Source organism: Wyeomyia smithii, chromosome 3 (assembly GCF_029784165.1).
Source record: "Wyeomyia smithii strain HCP4-BCI-WySm-NY-G18 chromosome 3, ASM2978416v1, whole genome shotgun sequence".
NCBI classification, from domain to species: Eukaryota; Metazoa; Arthropoda; class Insecta; order Diptera; family Culicidae; genus Wyeomyia; species Wyeomyia smithii.
In genome coordinates this window covers 192,869,015-192,888,227 of record NC_073696.1, presented here as the reverse complement: position 1 = coordinate 192,888,227, position 19,213 = coordinate 192,869,015, and the positions used below count along the sequence as shown (strand labels likewise).

At 39.2% G+C, this 19,213-nt stretch overlaps 1 protein-coding gene across 2 annotated transcripts in view; it reads right to left on the bottom strand.

The window, feature by feature from the left end:
- Nucleotides 1-19,213, bottom strand: part of LOC129731559 (organic cation transporter protein) — a 59,842-nt gene that overhangs the window by 10,134 nt on the left and 30,495 nt on the right. The window contains exon 1 of one of the 2 annotated variants that reach the window (XM_055691653.1): nucleotides 17,937-18,444. The exons of the other annotated variant lie outside the window; for it this stretch is intronic. Within the exon in view, the coding sequence (XP_055547628.1) occupies nucleotide 17,937 (1 nt within the window). The 5' untranslated portion in view covers nucleotides 17,938-18,444. Of the gene's footprint in view, nucleotides 1-17,936; nucleotides 18,445-19,213 lie in introns of those variants that run through there. 2 annotated transcript variants of the gene reach the window in all.

The window sequence follows — 19,213 nt, the reverse complement described above, 5'->3', positions numbered from 1 at the left end:
CAGCTTTTCCGGGCCCATCTATATAAGCTCCACTCCGGGGCCGTCCTCCCCAGCCGATTTATTGATTTTTAGCTGTTTGATGGCATCCTTAATTTCGCCTATCGTTGGGGCTGGCACGTCTTCTGCATTTGTCGCACCGGTGGGATCGCATTCTCTGTCGCCCTGGTCTCCTGCCTGGGTGCCATTCAGGTGTTCGTCGGAATGCTGCTTCGACTTTTCGGTCACCTTACGACCCTCCGTCAGAATACTACCATCTTTATCCCGGCACATTTTGGCTCGCTGCACAAAGCCTTTGCGGGATGCGTTGAGCTTCTGGTAGCACTTTCGCGTTTCCTGAGAATGATGCAGCTTTTCCAGCTCTGCAAACTCCCCCTCCTCGAACCGGCGCCTTTTCTCCCGGAAGATTTGGTTCACTGCATCTTCTTCTGTCTAAGTCTTTCAAGTTCCGACGAGTGACACTGCGCATCTTAGCCGCCCGCGCAACGTTCTCCTCATGCATCACCCTCCTACATTCCTCGTCAAACCACTCGTTTCGTTGGGTTCGTCCCACATGCCCGATGACGTTCTCCGCTACGCTGTTGATGGCTGTTCTGATGGTGTTCCAACAGTCCTCGAAAGGACTCCTCCAGCTGGTCCTCTTCCGGCAGCGCAGCTTCGAGTGAATACGCGTAGCTCTCGGCGACATTAGGCTGCTTCAGTCGCGCGAGGCGGGCGTCGGTACCAAATGTTGTTAACAACGTAGAGTTTTGGGCGCATCTTAACCATCACTAGGTAGTGGTCCGAGTCGACGTTAGCGCTCCTATAGGATGAGGGGTCGATGATGTCTGAGAAGTGCCGACAGTCAATCAGAACGTGGTTGATCTGTGTTTCTGTCTGATTTGTGACCTCCAGATGTACTTGTGTAGGAGGTTGGAAGCTGGTACTACGCACGGCCATGTTCTTGGAGGCGGCAAAGTCGATAAGTCTTAAACCCAATTCGTTGGTCAGCTGGTGCGTGCTGTTTTAGGTAGTGATCGTACTCACGCTCTAACTGCGCGTAGAATTCTGAAGAAATGGCCCTTGATTCTCAACCTGCAGATTCGAGGGCTGATTGGCCACCACCCAATCACCCGTTTCCGCATCTCGCCCTTCACTATAAAAGCTGTTCCCAGCTCTTGCGTGTTGCCGCAGCTCTGGTAGATGGCATGACCATCCCGGAACGTACAAACCATTGAGCCCTTCCAGCACACCTCCTGCAGCGCTACGATGTCGAATCTGCGGGATTTCAATACTTCGGAAAGCGCTCGTGTGCTCCATGAGAAATTGAGAGACCGGCAGTTCTACGTCCCGAGTTTCCAATCGTTAGTCCGTTTTCGTCGCATGGGTCTGTGCCGATTGTTCCAGTCCGAACTTCTTTGTTCCTCGTTCATTACTTGTGAGTGTTTTACGGTGGCGGATTGTAAGGCCTGCGCACCAACCCCCTGTCTAGCCGGAGGACCATCGTGCACAACACTGTTTGAAGCCCCACGTTGGCACGAGGCCGGTAATCGACCGCCCCTAACCTGGAGTACAGACGCCGTTTTGAGCCGCTCCTAACATGGAGGTCAGACGCTCGGAAACTCAAAAGAGCCCTCCTTCTCTGTCAGCATACGACCAAGTCCCCACCGGGGTTGGTTACTCGATCTTCCCTTGGTTGCTCGTATCCCTGCTGGCACCGCGTTAAGGTTGGGATAGGAGTGGCTGGATAAGAGGCTAAGGACCACGTGTGGGGTCTTTTTTATTCCAGTAGGCGCACTTGGCCCCGATGGTACGCAATATCCAGCCGTTCCAGCCAGCGACCATGTAACATGGTGTCGTTTATATAAGTTTTTGTTAAAAAAGTTTTTCTTCAGAAGTGCCCACTTTGGTTTGTTTTAGGAAACTAAATTGACTATCTAATATTTTTTTTTTAAAAACTGAGATGACCAAATTTTTTAATATCACTTTTGGTTTGAAAGAATTTTCGCAGTATAGAATCTCAAATTTTATTTTTACAATATTTTTGAATGAAAACTGAGACAATTTCCTATGAACCATCCCTTGACAACTTTTCTCTGACTCTTATCATTACCGAACGGTTATGGTCTCAGAATCAAAAAACGTTTTAAAGGCGCCACACATAAGCAAGTTTTTGTTGGAGAAATTTTTTTTCTTAAGAGTGCCTTGTACCTTGACAACTTGTAACGTTATCCATTGCTGGTCGTCCAAGGAAGATTTAGGTCAAAATCTCAATTCATAACAAAATATTTGTAGGACTTTTGTTGACCTTTTTTTTCATGTCCGACATTTAATTTAAAAAAAAAATGAACGTTGATTTGGGCGGAAAGATTTTTGTGTGTGTTAACTTGTAGTACACTGATAAAACTGCGCACGCTCCATCCAAGTGTTTCATCAAATGGATATGAAAATGACTCTGCCTTTGAAGATTTTCTGACTTTGAAGATTTTTTTCATCGAGTTAAATCATTTTTCACTTTCGTTTCAAGTTGTCGCATACATCAACTTACATCTATAAGTCGCACTTCATTTATTTCATTGCACTTGAATATGCCCCACTGTTTCATCAAAATGATTATCATGTGCGAAACACTTCCAGTTGATTTGTTTTGTTTTTATATGTCAAATGAAGTGCCGTTTGTGCTGAAAAGTAGAAAAATGGCGACAGATGAAATACGGCTTAGAGCTCGACGATTTTCCGGGACTACATCTGTAAATTTTTGCAAGGTAAGTGATTTGTGTCACGTAAAAGAATTGAATTCTAATCTTATTTCGTTCTTCCATAACAAGATTACAGAGATTCTGATGAAAGCATCTCTACGCTAGAGGCGAGTATTTGTTTACTAAAACATCAATTAATTAAATTAAATTAATTCTTTGTTTGCTTTACAGGTTTCTTCAACAGAGAAGGAAAATTTATATTTGGTCATGAATTTTTATAGTAACACTAGCTGACCCGGCAAACTTCGTCCCGCCTATTTTAGTATTTTATTTAATAATTTTAAACATTTCAAGTTCATTGATTCCTTGCGATTTGTTAATATCGTTTGAAATGATTGGTTTTATCGGAATGACAACATCCTCGACTATTGGCTTTTGTACATCACCTCTATTCCGGAAATATATTGGGTGCATTTAAATTATTTTCGTTGTTTTCCAGAAACTGAGTAGGTAATTGTTTCCAGGGTCAATGCTTGGCTTCTTTACATAATTTCGATTACGGAAATGTCTACATGTAGTAGTATTCGGTTATTTTCGGCTGTTTTCCAGAAGTTGCCATTTTACAATTCATTCTGAGGTCAATTTTTAGCTCCTGGCATCATTCTGGTTCCGGTGATATTGGGTGGAATTTGGTCACTTAAGGCTATTTTTCAGAAACCGTAAGTCGCCATCTTGTATTTTAAAATGGCATTTGGAAGCAATTTCTGGCCCCTGAGCGTCATTCTGGTTTAAGAAACACCCATGCTGGGTGGTATTTGGTCATTTTCGGTTGTTTTCCAGAAACCGGAAGCTGCCATCTTACAATTCATAATGGTGTCTGAGGTCAGTTTTCTGCTCCTTGCATCATTCTGGTTCCGGAGATACTCATATTGGGTGGTATTTGGTCACTTTAGGCTGTTTTTCAGAAACCGAAAGTCGGCATCTTGGACTTCAAAATAGTATGTGAAATTAATTTCTGACTTCTATGTGTCATTCTGGATCCGGAAACATCTATATTGAATGGTATTTGATCATTTTCGGCTGTTTGCCAGCCACCGGAAATCGCCATCTTTAAATACCAAATGGTGTCTGTGATCGATTTTTAGCTTCTGTGCATCATTCTGGTTGCGGAGATACTCATAAAGGATGGAAATCGGCCATTTTTGGCTGTTTTCCAGACACCGAAAGTTGCCATCTTGCAATTCAAAATGTTGTCTGAGGTCGATTTGTGGCTTCAGTGCATCATTACGATTCTAGAAGTACCCATATTGTGTGGTATTTGGTCATTTTCCGCTGTTTTTTAGAAACTGGAAGTCGCCATCTTGGATTTAAAAATGGCATTTGAAAACAATTTCTGGCCTCTGAGCGTCATTCTGCTTAAAGGAACACTCATATTGGGTGGTATTTGGTCATTTTCGGCTGTTTTCCAGACAACGGAAGTCGTCATCTTACAATTCAAAATGTTGTCTGAGGTCAATTTGTGGCTTTAATGCATCATAACAGTTCCAGAAATACCCATATTGGGTGGTATTTGGTCATTTGCCGCTGTTCTTCACAAAACGGAAGTCGCCATCTTGGATTTCCAAATGGCGTTAGGAGAAAATTTTTGGCCTCTGAGCATCATTCTGGTTAAAGAAACATTCATATTGGGTGGTATTTGGTCATTCGCCGCTGTTTTTCAGAAACCGGAAGTCGCCATCTTGGATGTCAAAATGGTATTTGGAGACATGCCAGGAGAAGGAATGGTGTCGAAACATTATGGGCATGTTTTTTACCCCTAAAAACATTCACCTGCCAAATTTGGTTGTATTTGCTTGATTGGTTCTCGAGCTGTGCGAAATTTGTGTTTCATTTGTATGGGACCCCTCCCTTATAGAAGAGGGAGGGGTGCCAAACCATTATAGATATATTTGTTATCCCCAAAAAAAACATCCACCTGCCAAATTCGGTTCCATTTACTTGGTTAGTTTTCGAGATATGCAGAAATTAGTGTTTCATCTGTATGGGACCTCTCCCTTCCAGAAGAGGGAAGGGTGTCGAACCAACATGGACATATTTGTTACTCCTAAAATCATCCGCATACCGAATTTGGTTCCATTTGCTTGGTTAGTTTTCGAGATGTGCAGATATTTGTGTTTCATTTGTATAGGACCCCTCCCTTCCAGAAGAGGGAGGGGTCTCGAACTATCTTAGTCACCTTCCCCGGTCCCTAAAACCCCTATATACAAAATTTCACGCCGATCGGTTCGGTAGTTTTCAAGCCTATAAGAATCAGACAGACAGACAGACAGACAGAGCTGCATTTTTATATGTTTAGATTTAAATTTTTAATTTTATAAATAAAACAAAGGTTAAATATAATGTAAGTTTGCAATCATTTCCATGTAGATAAAACTGTTTTCATTTTAAAAGCGAATAAAAATCATTCGAAATTCGGTAAACATTCATTCGAGATTTAAAATCCAAACAACTTATGTTCATATGTCATAACACGAGAATTGAAAGTGTTTTCATTTTGAAAATGAGGTGTTGCACGATAAATAATATCAATTCTATATGTTTTGACCAGTAGAGCGAATTCAAGTGTAAAACACTTTATAACGTCGTGTCGATAAAAGTGGCTTCCGGAATGATGATTTCGGTCAAATACCTTTCAGTTGTTATTGGTGCTGTTTACTATGGTACTTTCTAACTACTTGTTTACTAGTAAATATAAATTATTTTAAACTGCTCAAGCATGAACTTTGTGAACGTAAAAACGCGTCACATACCATCACTTGGTAGATCATGCACCAACACAAAGTTTTCAATCGTGACATTTTTGAACTATGAAAAAATGCAAAACTCCATTAAATTTATGAAATCGGTTTTTTATGCCAAATGTCTACGAAACATGTAATCTCAAAATAAAACTTTCGAAAAATCGACTCAGAAAGTTTATACATAGACATCATATCATAGACAACCGTTTTCTTACCTATAACTCGGGTACTTAGTCACATATTGTTTCTTCACATTTTATGTTTAACTAGGTTTAAAATTCGGCACCAGTTTGGCATCCAACTCAACTGTATTCGTATCTTCAAAGACACAGATGTTTTGGACTCTATGGCTTACTGTTACTAATACGTTTTATTGTATTCTATTAGGTTAAAACCCTTATTGTAATGAAGTACTAAGTCACAAAACCATTTTTCTTAAATCAAAAAAAGTAAACTTCGTTTGTTAGATTTCAAAATTAAAATTAATAATTTTGCATTGAACTTTTTTAATCACACTTGAGTGCCTTTTTGTCTGATTTTATGAATTAACAATTTTATAATATCTAATAGTAAAACACCACTAACTAGATGAACATATGACGAAAAATATGTGAGACATTCTAGTCTATGTAGTGTCCCAATCGAGGGGTTTTTCATTGTTAAGTAAACGACGCCAGCATGCAATGTGTTTATATATTGATGCAACGTTGAAGCGTGCGGCATTCACAGTAGAGAGATAAACTAAATCAACGATTGTTGCATTTGGTTAAAAAATCCCCATTTTCGACATACACAATACAATTGTGAATTCAGTTCCCTTACCGGTTTGGTGACGTGAAAGTATCGAATATACGCTAATAACACGTGCTAAAAACGTGCTTCAGAGTACACATCAGTCGATGTGATTACGAACATATTTAATTGAAAAAATGCTCTATGTACAAAACCAGATGGACTTGACCGCGTATGGAGATATCGCTGTCCCAAAAAGTCTGATGACATACGTGAACTGTTACTATATTGCGCTCGTACATCTACAGAAGACCATCAAAAATGGCACAGCGGGTTCAATCTAAACATAATACACGGTCGTAGGTCAAGATGATTCATGTTGTTATGTACTGCTTAATACAAAACGGTGCCTTGTGCCTGGTTTGTATCTATGTAACTTGACGTAGAAGAGACAAAAAAACTGTTGCTATAGGTATATAATCAAATATTTAAATAGAATAGAAGTTATTTTATTTCAAGCAGTTTTTATACATCAATGTTTTTGGTTTGTTCAAAACCACGGGGCTTAAACCATCATCAATCAAATAACACCTCTCAAATGAGCGTTGTTAGCTAAAGTGTTCATAATACGGCAATAGGCAACTTGTGGACGTGTCACGCGAGCTTTGTACATCATTCAAACAATTTTACTATGGGTAATAACATCAACAAATCATACCTTCGTTCTATTCATGTGATAGATCTGTGATAAACTCCGGTGATCACTTAGAGTTGATTTGATATTTTTAAAACTACACCAAATCTAACATACACGTAAAGACACAGCAGAATCTGAGTTACAGCAAAGAATTCCATCAATTGAGCTATCAAAGATCGCCATTCATCATCGCCATTTGACGCATTTCGTCCAATTTGCAAAAGATTTGCGTAAGCTTAGCGGAATAATTTCAGCGTGTCAAAAATAAAAAAAACGGTGTCATACACGATCGTTGGCGGAATCATCCACACAATTGGAGAAACTGTGGTAAACCTCACCCAAGGTTAACCCCGTGCGGATTTCATCTTGCTGTTTGAAAGATGATAATTACCTTCACAATCGCTACTGATAGGCCCATTGAAGTGAAGCGATATGGCAGTTGCCAGCTGCGCTCTGTGAGGAAAGCTTTTCCACCTTACCGATACTAGCGCAAATTGTTGTGTTATTCGTCATTAGGTTGTTCAAACTATTTGCTGAACGCTGCCAACTGGTCCGGTCACACTACGGATAATATCTTGTAGATTTTATTGCAGGAAATTACACTTTGTTAAAAATTAAAAATAAATTTAATAAGTGTAAACAATTTGATATGAGTTACTCCGAATTCACGCGATCATGACGTGTAAAGCTAAGATGAAAAAAAATCATCTTCTATCTCGTATCTTTGACGTAAAAGTTGTTTCGAGCGTATCTTGGTTGTAGGAATGACGAAAAAAACATGCATGCATGTGGTTTTTGAAGCGAGAAGAATGTGCTGGGATCACGTGTCAGTACCGTAAGATACCTTTTTCGACTAGGCCGGCTTGTATACGAGCACCCACTTGGAACCCGACACCCGAAGCTTGAGAGTGCTAATTAAAGCTTGCTCTATTACTACCGCTAGTAAACTATTGGGGTTGGTTTGGGAATAAACAAATCGATCCGCGGTTTGGTCTTTTGGTACACACAGATTTGTATATATAAAGAAAACGGAACACAGCACGGATATTTATTTTTCGCAAATATATGCTTTGCATATTTAAATTGTTGTTCGAAAGTATTTAAGAAGATGGAAGATAAGGTAGCAGCACCGATTATGACTTTGTTTTATACGGTAGAACCTGTTCTTGTTTCGATTATTTATTTGTGTGGTTTATTACAGATGAACCTTTTTTGTGCAATATATAGAGACTGCTATTTTAACTTTCCAACAGGTGCATCCACCTAACGAATGCATGAACTCACAGAAAATTAACAGGAAAAAAAGTTGACGGGCTACACGCTATTCAACATTGTTTCTTTATCTCGCAGTCTTGCACTTGCAAACTTACACTCTACAAACAATTATGACCAGAGGTGGTCAATCAAACACAGATTCCAGATACTGATAATCACCTATCAATAGTAGAGTAGTGCAGAATCTATTCGTAACGTTTGCGGTAAAAAAATTGACAAAAATTGCTCAGCTCAATCAGTCAAACTCTAACTGTGTTGGCGAAAAAAGTGAAGCTAATCCGTTCAGAAGTGTGCGTGTTAAAGGAACGGTACCCCGCCGCGTCAAAAACGGACATCGTGCGGCACTTTGTGGACGCCGGGTATGCCCGTTCCGGCATCTATAGACCGTTCCGATAATTATAAATACACTTTCGATCAACTGACATTTCAAATAACGTGCAGTATTCAACCAAACGTTGGCTGAGTCCTGTTGTTTACATCCATAAAAAACAGATGCTGTCATTTTTTCTAACATTTAGTGCGAAATTTTGAAAATGCGTGGCCTTTCTCCCGAGCAAAAAAGCGAATTGTGCACAAATGGGGCACCGTGGGAGGTCTTTCTATAAGAAAATTAGCCAGAGAAGAAGATATAAGTGTCGGAGCAGTTCAAACCGCATTGCGGAAGTATTGTGAAGAGTGCACATTTACTGATGCCCCAAGACGTGGTAGAAAACCCGGGCCTGTTGATCCCACAATGGACAAAAAGGTTAAGGAATACTACAAGCGGCATCCTTCAGTATCAGTACGAGATGTGGCGAGAAAGCTTGGAACCTCGGCGAGTAACGTTATGCGTGCCAAGGGAAGAATGGGTCTGCAGACCCGTCGTAAGCAGAGGCAGCCAAAACGAAATCCGAAACAAGCTGAATCTGTGAATCCGAGGCAGCATAACAATCCTCCAATCTTTTGGCCCGATCTTGCTTCCTGCCATTACTCTAAGGATGCACTAGGGTGGTATACAACAAATAATGTCACATGTGTCCCAAAGGAGATGAATCCTCCAAACTGCCCTGAAATTCTCCCTATTGAAACTTTTTGGGCTTTGACCAAGGCAAAGCTGAGGAAATATGTCAAACCAGCGGACAATGTTGAAAAATTTAAAAAAGATTGGCTTAAAGTGGTAAAAATGGTCGGAGAACACACTGTGCAAAAGCTTATGAGTAGTGTTAAGAGAAAAGTTAGAGAACTCGCGTATCCTACGAAAAATAATCCCAACTTGAATTGAAACTAGAAAGAAAACACTTATTATCTATATTTCAGAATAAAATGACCCGAAAAATCCTGTATTTTTTGTTTTATTCAAGAGAGAAGTTGTATTCATAATTTTCGGAACAGTCTATACAACATCTTAACACTATTGGACAACGATCAGAGCATCGAAAGAAAACCCGGTTCCGGACGACCGACGACCCTGAGCGACAAGAAGCTTCAAAGGATGCTGAAGAAGAATACCGAGGGAAAAGTGGCTAAATCGCTGTGTGCACTTGGCCGGGAAGCTGGTGCATGCGGTAAAACAGTGAAAAAGTATCTGGAGAACATGGACATACATGTAAGGAAGCGGCAGTCACACCCACTGGTCTCAGAACTGCAGGCGATGACGCAGCGACAGCGGTTGAATAAGATGGTCAAGTCGATTTCCCTGGCAAATCACGACGTGGCGATGGTGATGGACAACGAGGCCTGTCTCACCCTGTATGGTAACGACTAGCAGGGCACTTCGTAGGAAGTGAGCACCGAGGTGAAGTTTATTTTACACACCAAGTTCCCCAAGAAGGTGCTACTTTAGCTGATATTCAGCGAGAAAGGAATGTCAAAGTTACTCTTCTTTAGCTCCGGACTGGCCGTGAACGGGAAAATTTATAGTACGAAGTGCCTGCCGGAAGTTGCGTTGTTCATCAAGAAATACAAAATGGCCGAAGAAGCAGTGTTTTGGCCGTCGGCCTACTACTCAAAGCGATCGTTGAAGGAGATGGAGCTGCTGAATATCGATGTGGTACCCAAATTGGCGGACCCGCCCAACGTCCCCAAGTTGCGTTCCATCGAGGATTTCTGGTCAAGCCTGAAGTGAAAGATCTACTCCAACATTTTTTTCCCGAAAACCGAGGTGGAACTGGTAAATACAACGACGAAAAAAAAATTTAAAAAAACATGCCTACACGCATGTTTTCGTCCGCCATGGCAAATGTTCCGGTTAACTGCCGGAAGGCCGCACGCAAGAACGTAAAAGTTGTTTGAAAGGAAGCTAACATGATTACCTTTCATGGGAAATTTATCCATCTCAATTATCTGTCTTAATTTTTTTTTTTCATCACCATCTGATAAAAGTCCATTTTTTACCGCAAACGTTATTTTTAGGAAAAATGAATTTCATGTGGTAGAACGTAAAACAAACTAAATATCCTAAGCTGGGAGTAAACATGTTTTTGAGAACGGCTTTGTATAGTTACAAAGGTGTTATAGACCACCGATTCACAAATTACGAATAAATAATCACCAACGAGGGCAATCCGAATAAAATATAGAAAAACGGGACGATGGGAAATAATGAAGATAGGCTGCTAAATTATGCATAATCCTCATAAAATATATTCCATACGTACTATGTCTCACGTTGATTATGTATAATTTGGATATAATTTCAAACATTACGTGCAATTGTAAACTCCAACATGCTTTTGTAGTTGGGTGAATCAATAATAGCATACACACCAGTATTCATACTAATTTAGATCAGTACCAACGCGTAAGAATCCACTGCATTTAAGAGCCAGTTCGCGAGAGCCGCAACCGCCTCTCTGAGGGACGTTGTTTTGATGTTCTCCGATTTGGCTGAAATTTTCAGCGTTTGTTTATCTATTCAAGGTAGGAAGTTTTGCGAAATTTCAAATTGTTTTCATTGAGGTTAAAACGTCATTGGGGTAAAACGGCCCTTGAAAATGATATGTCTAAAAACGTCCAAATACTAAAAAGTGGAATAGCTCCTGCTAGACTTGATCCTAAAAATTTGTGGTATTATTCTACACTAAGAGTATTTCAAAACCATGGTCACAAAATATGGCCAAGAGGTAGAATGACGAAAAAAAGGCATTTTTCTTTTAAAAATTGTCAATTTTCAGGGTCATCCTACCTTCTCAACATCGCTAGAAAAAATATCTGAATATGGCATTTTGTAGAGCAACTCAAGAGCTTTAATGTCAATCCAAGTGTGCCAAATGGGGTAAAACGGCCCTAGAAAGTTTTTTTCAAAAAAAAAAACCGTCAAAATCACTAAATTCACTATAGTTCCTGCTAGACTTAATAGGTTTTTTCGAAAATTTGGATTATCACTGTAGACAGAATAAATTGTAACCTATCGAAGCGGATGAAAAGTACGAAGCTAACACATCGTAAAAAGCCACGTGCATTGGCAAATACACAAAAACAGAAAAAAGTAGCAAGTGTGCCGAGAATCATAGATAATTTCGTGGTTAATCTCTCGTCTGCTCAATTGACTACAGTTGAACACGATCTTCTTAACAAGGGGTTGAATTTCGCCGTTTCCCCCAAGTGTGCCCCTGTAGCAGATATTGTGAATAATATTGAAAGAGCCATTCAGTACAATAATTTTCCGTCTAAATCTGCCCTTCGCCATGATGTTACGCGTTCTATTGTGAAAGCATCAAATAAGAGAAAATATTCCAAACCATCAGTTTCGAATACTGATAGCGTGCTACGACAATTAAGAGATCGTGATGTAGTTTATTCCCGCGCTGATAAGGGCAACGCCGTGGTGCTTATGGACGAGAAGCATTATGAAGCCAGAGTTTTAGACATGATCAAATCCGGTCCATACCAGGAGAATCAATTCAAAAACGGAAAACCAAAAGATCCTCTCAACAACTTGATCGAGTAGGCTAATAGAGCACGGCAAAAAGTAGCCCATTTGATGGGAGAAACTAAACTTGAGAGAAAGTTTTATGTTCCGAACTCGAAAGTGGCTTCGAAGTGGCCCGAAGATCCACAAAAATCCGGTGGCAATGAGGCCTATCTCCTCTAACATTTGCACACCGACAGAGAAAATGGCAGCATGGCTAGTTGACGAAATGAAACGGTACCCGGTAATTCACGGGAAAAGTGTGAATAATTCCGTTGAGTTCATTAAGCAGACAGTATGTGAGTAGAGGAAGAACGAAATATAAGTGAACTGGAAATATGATACAGATTTGGAAAAATATACCGCATCCCGACGGGTATATTTTTCCAAATCTGTATCATATTTCCAGTTCACTTATATTTCGTTCTTCCTCTACTCACATACTGTCTGCTTAATGAACTTGCGTGTTAACGGGAAAAAGCCGTTGTTAAAAATAGAAATTCAGTTCGAAAAAATTAGCCGTACGGAGCACCTTCCGTAGTTGTGTCGCACTTGCAAGCACGACGCAGACTGACTTCGGTCTCGATCACACAGGTCTATAAGAGTTATCAGCATCAGCTGACTCTTCTGTGTGTGATGAGACATTCCTTTCAGTCTATAAATAACGCTTGCACAGCAGTGTGTGTAGTTAGGGATGAGCAATAGAATAAGTCGACAGCGGAATGTGATACGATATAGATTGTGGAACAGTACCACCGTCCCCCGTAGTTTAATTGGTCAAAACACCATGCCGGAGACAGGGAGATTGCGGGTTCATGTCCCGTCGGGATGCGGTATATTTTTCCAAATCTGTATCATATTTCCAGTTCACTTATATTTCGTTCTTCCTCTACTCACATACTGTCTGCTTAATGAACTTGCGTGTTAACGGGAAAAAGCCGTTGTTAAAAATAGAAATTCAGTTCGAAAAAAAATAATTACGTTGATTTGGTGGAAAAATTGAAGGGCTTGGAGTTGCGACGAGGTGAAATATTAGTGTCGTTTGATGTTACTTCACTTTTTCCGAACGTCCCTGTCACTGACGCCCTCTGTAGTTTGCGAAGACACCTGGCTACCGAGTACCACCAAACCACGTCGAGGCCTACCTTACCGTGGCAGAGGTTTGCATGAATCAGAACTTCTTTACGTTTAGAGGTAAGTTCTATAAGCAAACCTTTGGACTCAGCATGGGTAATAAACTGTCACCCCTTTTGGCTAATGTGTTCATGAGCGATTTTGAAGTGGATCTAGAAAAAGAGAGGCTTTTCCCTCGTGTTTGGTGGAGGTATGTTGACGATATTTTTGCCACTGTGAAAGAACGACATCTAGCACAAACACTTGAGTTGTTGAACTCCAAACATAGTTCAATAAAGTTCACGGTGGAGAAAGAATCGGAAGGAAAACTCCCTTTCCTGGACCTAACTATTACCAGGAAAGAGGGCAATTCCGTAAAGTTCACATCACATGCGATTCTAACCACTACGGCTCCCAAAAACAAGCCGCGTTTCATTCGATGGCACATCGGTTATACAGCATACCGATGGAGAAAGAGGATTTCGAAGCAGAAAGGAAGAAGATCCATGAAGCGGCCGATTAAAATGGTTACGATGAAAAGTTCGTGAACAAAATACTCCGGAAACATGAAAGGAAAAGACATCGACGAAACGCTACAACATTAGAACCAGAGAAGGAGGAGATTAAAAGAATAAGTTTACCGTTCTTTCCAAAACTGACCAACACAATTCAAAACGATCTGAAGCAGCATGGATTTCGGACAGCGTATAAGAGTAACCATACGCTGAAGGACCTCTTATGTTCTTCAAAAGATAAAATTTCGAGGGACGAAATGTCGGGCATCTACGAGATCCCATGTAAAAGTTGCCCTGCAATATACATTGGCCAACCCGCAGGAAATTTAAAGTCCGATAAAAAGAACATAAAAACGCTCTTGACAACGATAGACCCAACGAATCCAGCGTGGCCGTCCATTCTAAGGAGAACAACCATGTGATAGACTGGGATAACGCAAAACTGAAAAATTGTGTCAGAAAACCTTCACATTTGAACGCTTGGGAATCTATGTTCATCAAGACTGCTGAAAAGCCACTGATGAACGAAGATGATGCCCCAATAACTTCTGCCTTATTCCAATTGACGAAACAGAAGATAATTTCACACCACCCCCCTTTCCGACGTGTACTGTACCAGTATGAAGCTGTGCAATTTTCTATATGTCATCAGTTGGGCATTGTCCAGTAGATGGTCCACACGGGGACCGAAACCGGTCGACTTAAAAGGTAATTTTTTGTTGTCCTTTTACGTTCGTAAGAACAATAAGTGTTGTGTCCGTTAGCGCGTCGCGTTTTTATGTGATTGATACAGTTCTTGCGTTAGCACTAAATCGAAAAATGAGTATTATCACTGTACCTTTCTAGAAAATACGCAATTTAGGGTAAAACATTCCTTGAAGATTTTTTTTTTTTTCGAAAAAAGCCGTCAAAATCACCAAAACTGCAAGAGCTTAGGTTAGACTTGACCGATTTACTGAAAAATTTAGAATAATACTCTAAGTTAATACGAACTTAAGGGCAAGATGACAAAAGTGACAAATAGATTTACATAACGAAAATTAAAAATCTTGAAAAATACTTGGCGATTTTCGGGGTGCTATTTTCTCTACAGAAAAGGTCCAGAACCCGAAGTTAGCTTTTTTTAAAACAACTACAAAGCTTTTATTTGGCATAATATCCAGATGCATCATTTGGAAACTGACTAAAAAGGACTAAAGTTTTTCTTGACTTCAAGAAAAGCATTGAACAAGGTAAAATATATTATCGATATGACGGTTGCGAAAATAAATAATTCCAACCGAGTTTCTACTTATCCGTGTAGCAAATAAAATCGTTATTTGCACGATTCCCTGCAATATTTATGTAGGCAAAACTTAGCGTAAAGGAAGATGGTGCTTTGTTGAACGTTAAGGAACATCATGAGTAAAAATTCTAAAGCGTTAGTGTTGGAATTCGTGATTTTGAAGTAGAATACTTCTCTAGAGAAGTTCGGCTACATAGGGATGTAAAATGAAAATCTAAAACCGAAAAAAGTGAAAAATATGTCCAATTTCAAATGCTAATAAATCGGTTAGTATTCGATGGATTTCCTTCGTTCTTGCAGCAATAGATTGGAAAATCTTCTAAGATTCTTTCCAAAAGAAGATAATTGTAATTTTATTCACACTATTGTACTATTGAAAATAGTCAAGCCTTGTCAAAATGAAAAATTCGACCTCTGATTGGTCGTTATATGATTGCTTCCAATTGCAATTTAAAACATGCTATTTGGCCTATATAAGAGCCTGTTTCAGCCGAAGCCGCTCATAATAGTTCTAGACAGCGACAACAGCAGTCGTTCTCCCTTAGCAGCAGCACTAGCAGTGCAGTGGATACCAGCGATGGCGGAAAGCAGCCACAGCTGTGGCGTAGCAATGGATAGCGCACTATTTGCAGCGGATCCCAGCAACTATAGCAGCTGGGCCAGCTGGTGCAGGGACAGCGGATACCAATGGCATCGTATAGCGACCACAATTTTGGCATGGCTATGGATTGCGCACTAGTTGCAGCGGATCTCAGCATCGATAGCGGCTGATGCAGTGAGGCACTTTAGTGGAATGCAGTCTCTGCGCGATAGTGGGCACTAGTAAATGCACTCAATGAAAAGTTGACTCATTTTGACAACACTTGAGCCGTCTAGTTTTGAGTGTTAAATCAGCTTTTCACTGTTTATTTTAAGAAATACTTTATTCGCACTGTCAGTGATAACGAAAGATGTGATCGGCATCTTATCCGATACTAGAATGAACAACAAATTGTCCTTTTCAGCATGAAATAAAAACTTGATTGAAGAGTTAATATTTTCTAATGAGTTAATTTACATTTTTAAATTTTTAAAAGTTATAAATTTTACTTTGTTTTCGTGTTTCAGAACGTACTGAATTATCTTTCCCTTCAGTTATGAGCACGACATTAGGAAAAATTTTATCTCAAAATTTAAAAATGGTCAATCCTTGTTAAAGTGCAAAATTCTGTTGATCTGATTAGTCAACGTTTATTTACTAGAAAAAATGACTGACACGCAAGCAGCCGGGTTATCTTTCTTGTAAAAATATTCTACTTCAACCTTGCGGTCGTCGCTTTGCACACAACCCTCCTGTTATTTTTAAATAATTGTTCATTTTTATAGATACAACAGCAACCAAAGCAACATAATTTTTTGGCCAACACTCTGGAAAAAAAAGCGAAGGATAAGACCGATGACAATAAATTTAAAAATAATCAAAGAAACTCAAACAATAACTTACTTCATTTGCTTTAAAAAAGCTCGAAATAATGCAGTCTTTCGGCAACCGTCTCATCAATATTGTCTTTTACAAGGTTTGATGCTTTTCTTGAAACCTAGTAAAAAGTCAAGAAAAAGTTTAGTTTCCAAATGATGCATCTGGATATTATGCCAAAAAAACTCTGTAGCTATTTTATGAAAAGCTAACTTCGGGTTCTAAACTATTTCTGTAAAGAAAATAGCACCCAAGTATTTTTCAAGAGAAAAATGTTTTGTTTCCGTTTTGTAAATCTTTTTGTCACTTTTCCTTCTAGTGCCGTTTTACCCCATTTGACACACTTGGCTTATACATGACATTAAATCTCTTGAGTTGCTCTACAAAACGCCATATTCAGATATTTTTTCTAGCGATGTTGAGAAGAGTAGGATGATCCTGAACAATTTTTAAAAGAAAAATGCGTTTTTTGTCGTCAATTTACCTCTTTGCCATATATTGTGACCATGGTTTTGAAATTCTCTTAGTGTGGAATAATACCACAAATTTTTATGAATATCCATCAGGTCTAGCAGGAGTAATTGCACTTTTTAGTATTTGGACGTTTTTGGACATAGGGTAATCGCTCCTATATTCATCTCTGTACCTATATTCATCTCATCACTCTTTTTTGATCAATTTGTCGTCAACTTTCACCATATTTTCAACGTAAAACTTTCAACCACTTGATGAAATCGAGGAGCAAATTGGTTTGCTTTAAAAAATTTGTTGAAACTTGACGATAAATTAGACAAATGAGAAAAATAAGATGAATATAGGTGCACCTGGCTGTTGATATGCATAATGGAGCAAATTCAAGGGCCGTTTTTCCCCACTTTCATTTTCAAGGGCCGTTTTACCCCACTTAACCTCAATGAAAAAAATTTCAATTTTGCAAAACTTCCTACCTTGAATAGACAAACAAACGCTAAAAATTTCAGCCCAATCGGAGAACATCAAAACAATATGCGGTTGCGCCTCTCGCGAACTTGCTCTTAACTCGCTACATCGCGTTTCAATAGTGCAGACTAATGCTAACAATAAATAAAAATTTTGATTTTATTCTACCAACTAAAGATTCTAATTAAAATATAGTATAAATAAAAGCATTTCCAGCTCAATAACACCATATTCCTTATGACTCCTCAGCTTTTATTGAAATTTGCTTTCATGAATATACGAAAATTACCAGATTCATTAAAATGCTAATTTCATAAAAGGATGTTAAATCTTGCTGCTATACAAAATTAAAACTTTAAGAATTTTATTAAAGAAACAATTTACATAGGCAAATGTTTGCAAGAAGGCGTAGTTTTTTTTTTGCTATTTTTTCACAGAAAAATTTTCCACAAGTAATTGAATTTCAATTGAACATAAATAACCTCACTGGTGATAAATCGTGTATGTATTTAAATTCAAAGCGAATTTCTCCGCATCCTATACTGATAAGCAAGCTTACTTTTTCCGGACTCCTGTTGGTATCACTAATCACTGTTGAACTACAACTAATAATACTGCTGAATGTGAGCACTTCCGCCTGCACCGCTTTCTGTGACCAGTCGAATCACAATGATCCGCACATCGAACACCTTTTCTTGCGCTTAAGTCCCCAGCTGACTACGTCAATAATGTACTCTTACTTTCGTTAACAGCTAATGCATAAACATTAATCAATCGGTCCAATCACACTGGAACGACCTTCACGTTTCATGCCCGCATAAGTGAGATAAATTATTCGCGAGCTCACTTCACTTTTTCAGCGCACCACTCTTAGCGACAGTTCAAACACTGGCGGGAACCTTTAATGGCAGCAGGTTCAAGGGGGGCGGCAAAGCACAGCGTACCCGAAACCGTGAATTTCCTATCCGATCGCGCTCTGAGCCGGCACAGCACTGCGGCTAGTCGATTTGTTTACCTTTACTTTTATAGTTGCACAGAGTTTCTCCAAAAAACAGCTCTACTCTCACGTGTGATCTCTAAGTGAATAGTGCAGCTGATCGAGTGACTTCAGACACCGAACGCCGTTCCATGTCACCCACGCTAACCTGTACTAACCAGGTGCCGAACTAGAGAGAGGAAATCGACTGGGGAAAACCGTCACTCTTTGACTATTTTTTGGATCTATCTATATAATTCCTTTACATAGCATAGGTAATTTACCAAATAGGGAAGGTTGGGGTACCGAATTTGGTGGACCAAATAAAACCAAAAAAAAACTGTATTATAAATTGCATCAAATAGGATACGTTATTTCAAAACAGCTAGCATACAACTATGATGTAATCTATTTAAATGAATGGTTTATAATTATGAAGATAGGAAGGTGTCTAAACCTAAAAGAATAACAGAACAAAAGCTGAAACTTTAACGATAATTTTCTATCACCATGAACGTAAACAATCAGTTGTTATCGTGGAATGGGGTAAAATTGATCACTTAAAAATTCGAGATAAAAAGTACTGAACAAAAGTTAACAGATGGATTCATGTTCCTATCAAAATTAATCATTGACTGTCCGGAAGAGTTTTGCATTGATTTTCGTAAAATATTTCCTGCTTGAAATTCAACAAACATGATTCAACAAATTGCAACATATGAAAAATGATTAAATTTATTCACAGTTCATTCATTTTAAGATAAATTGCGTCAAATTTGGAGATCTGGAATAAAGCTTGATAATAGCTCTAAAAATTGATTTTTTGGATGATTTCACCATGTCATTAATTATGATTTACC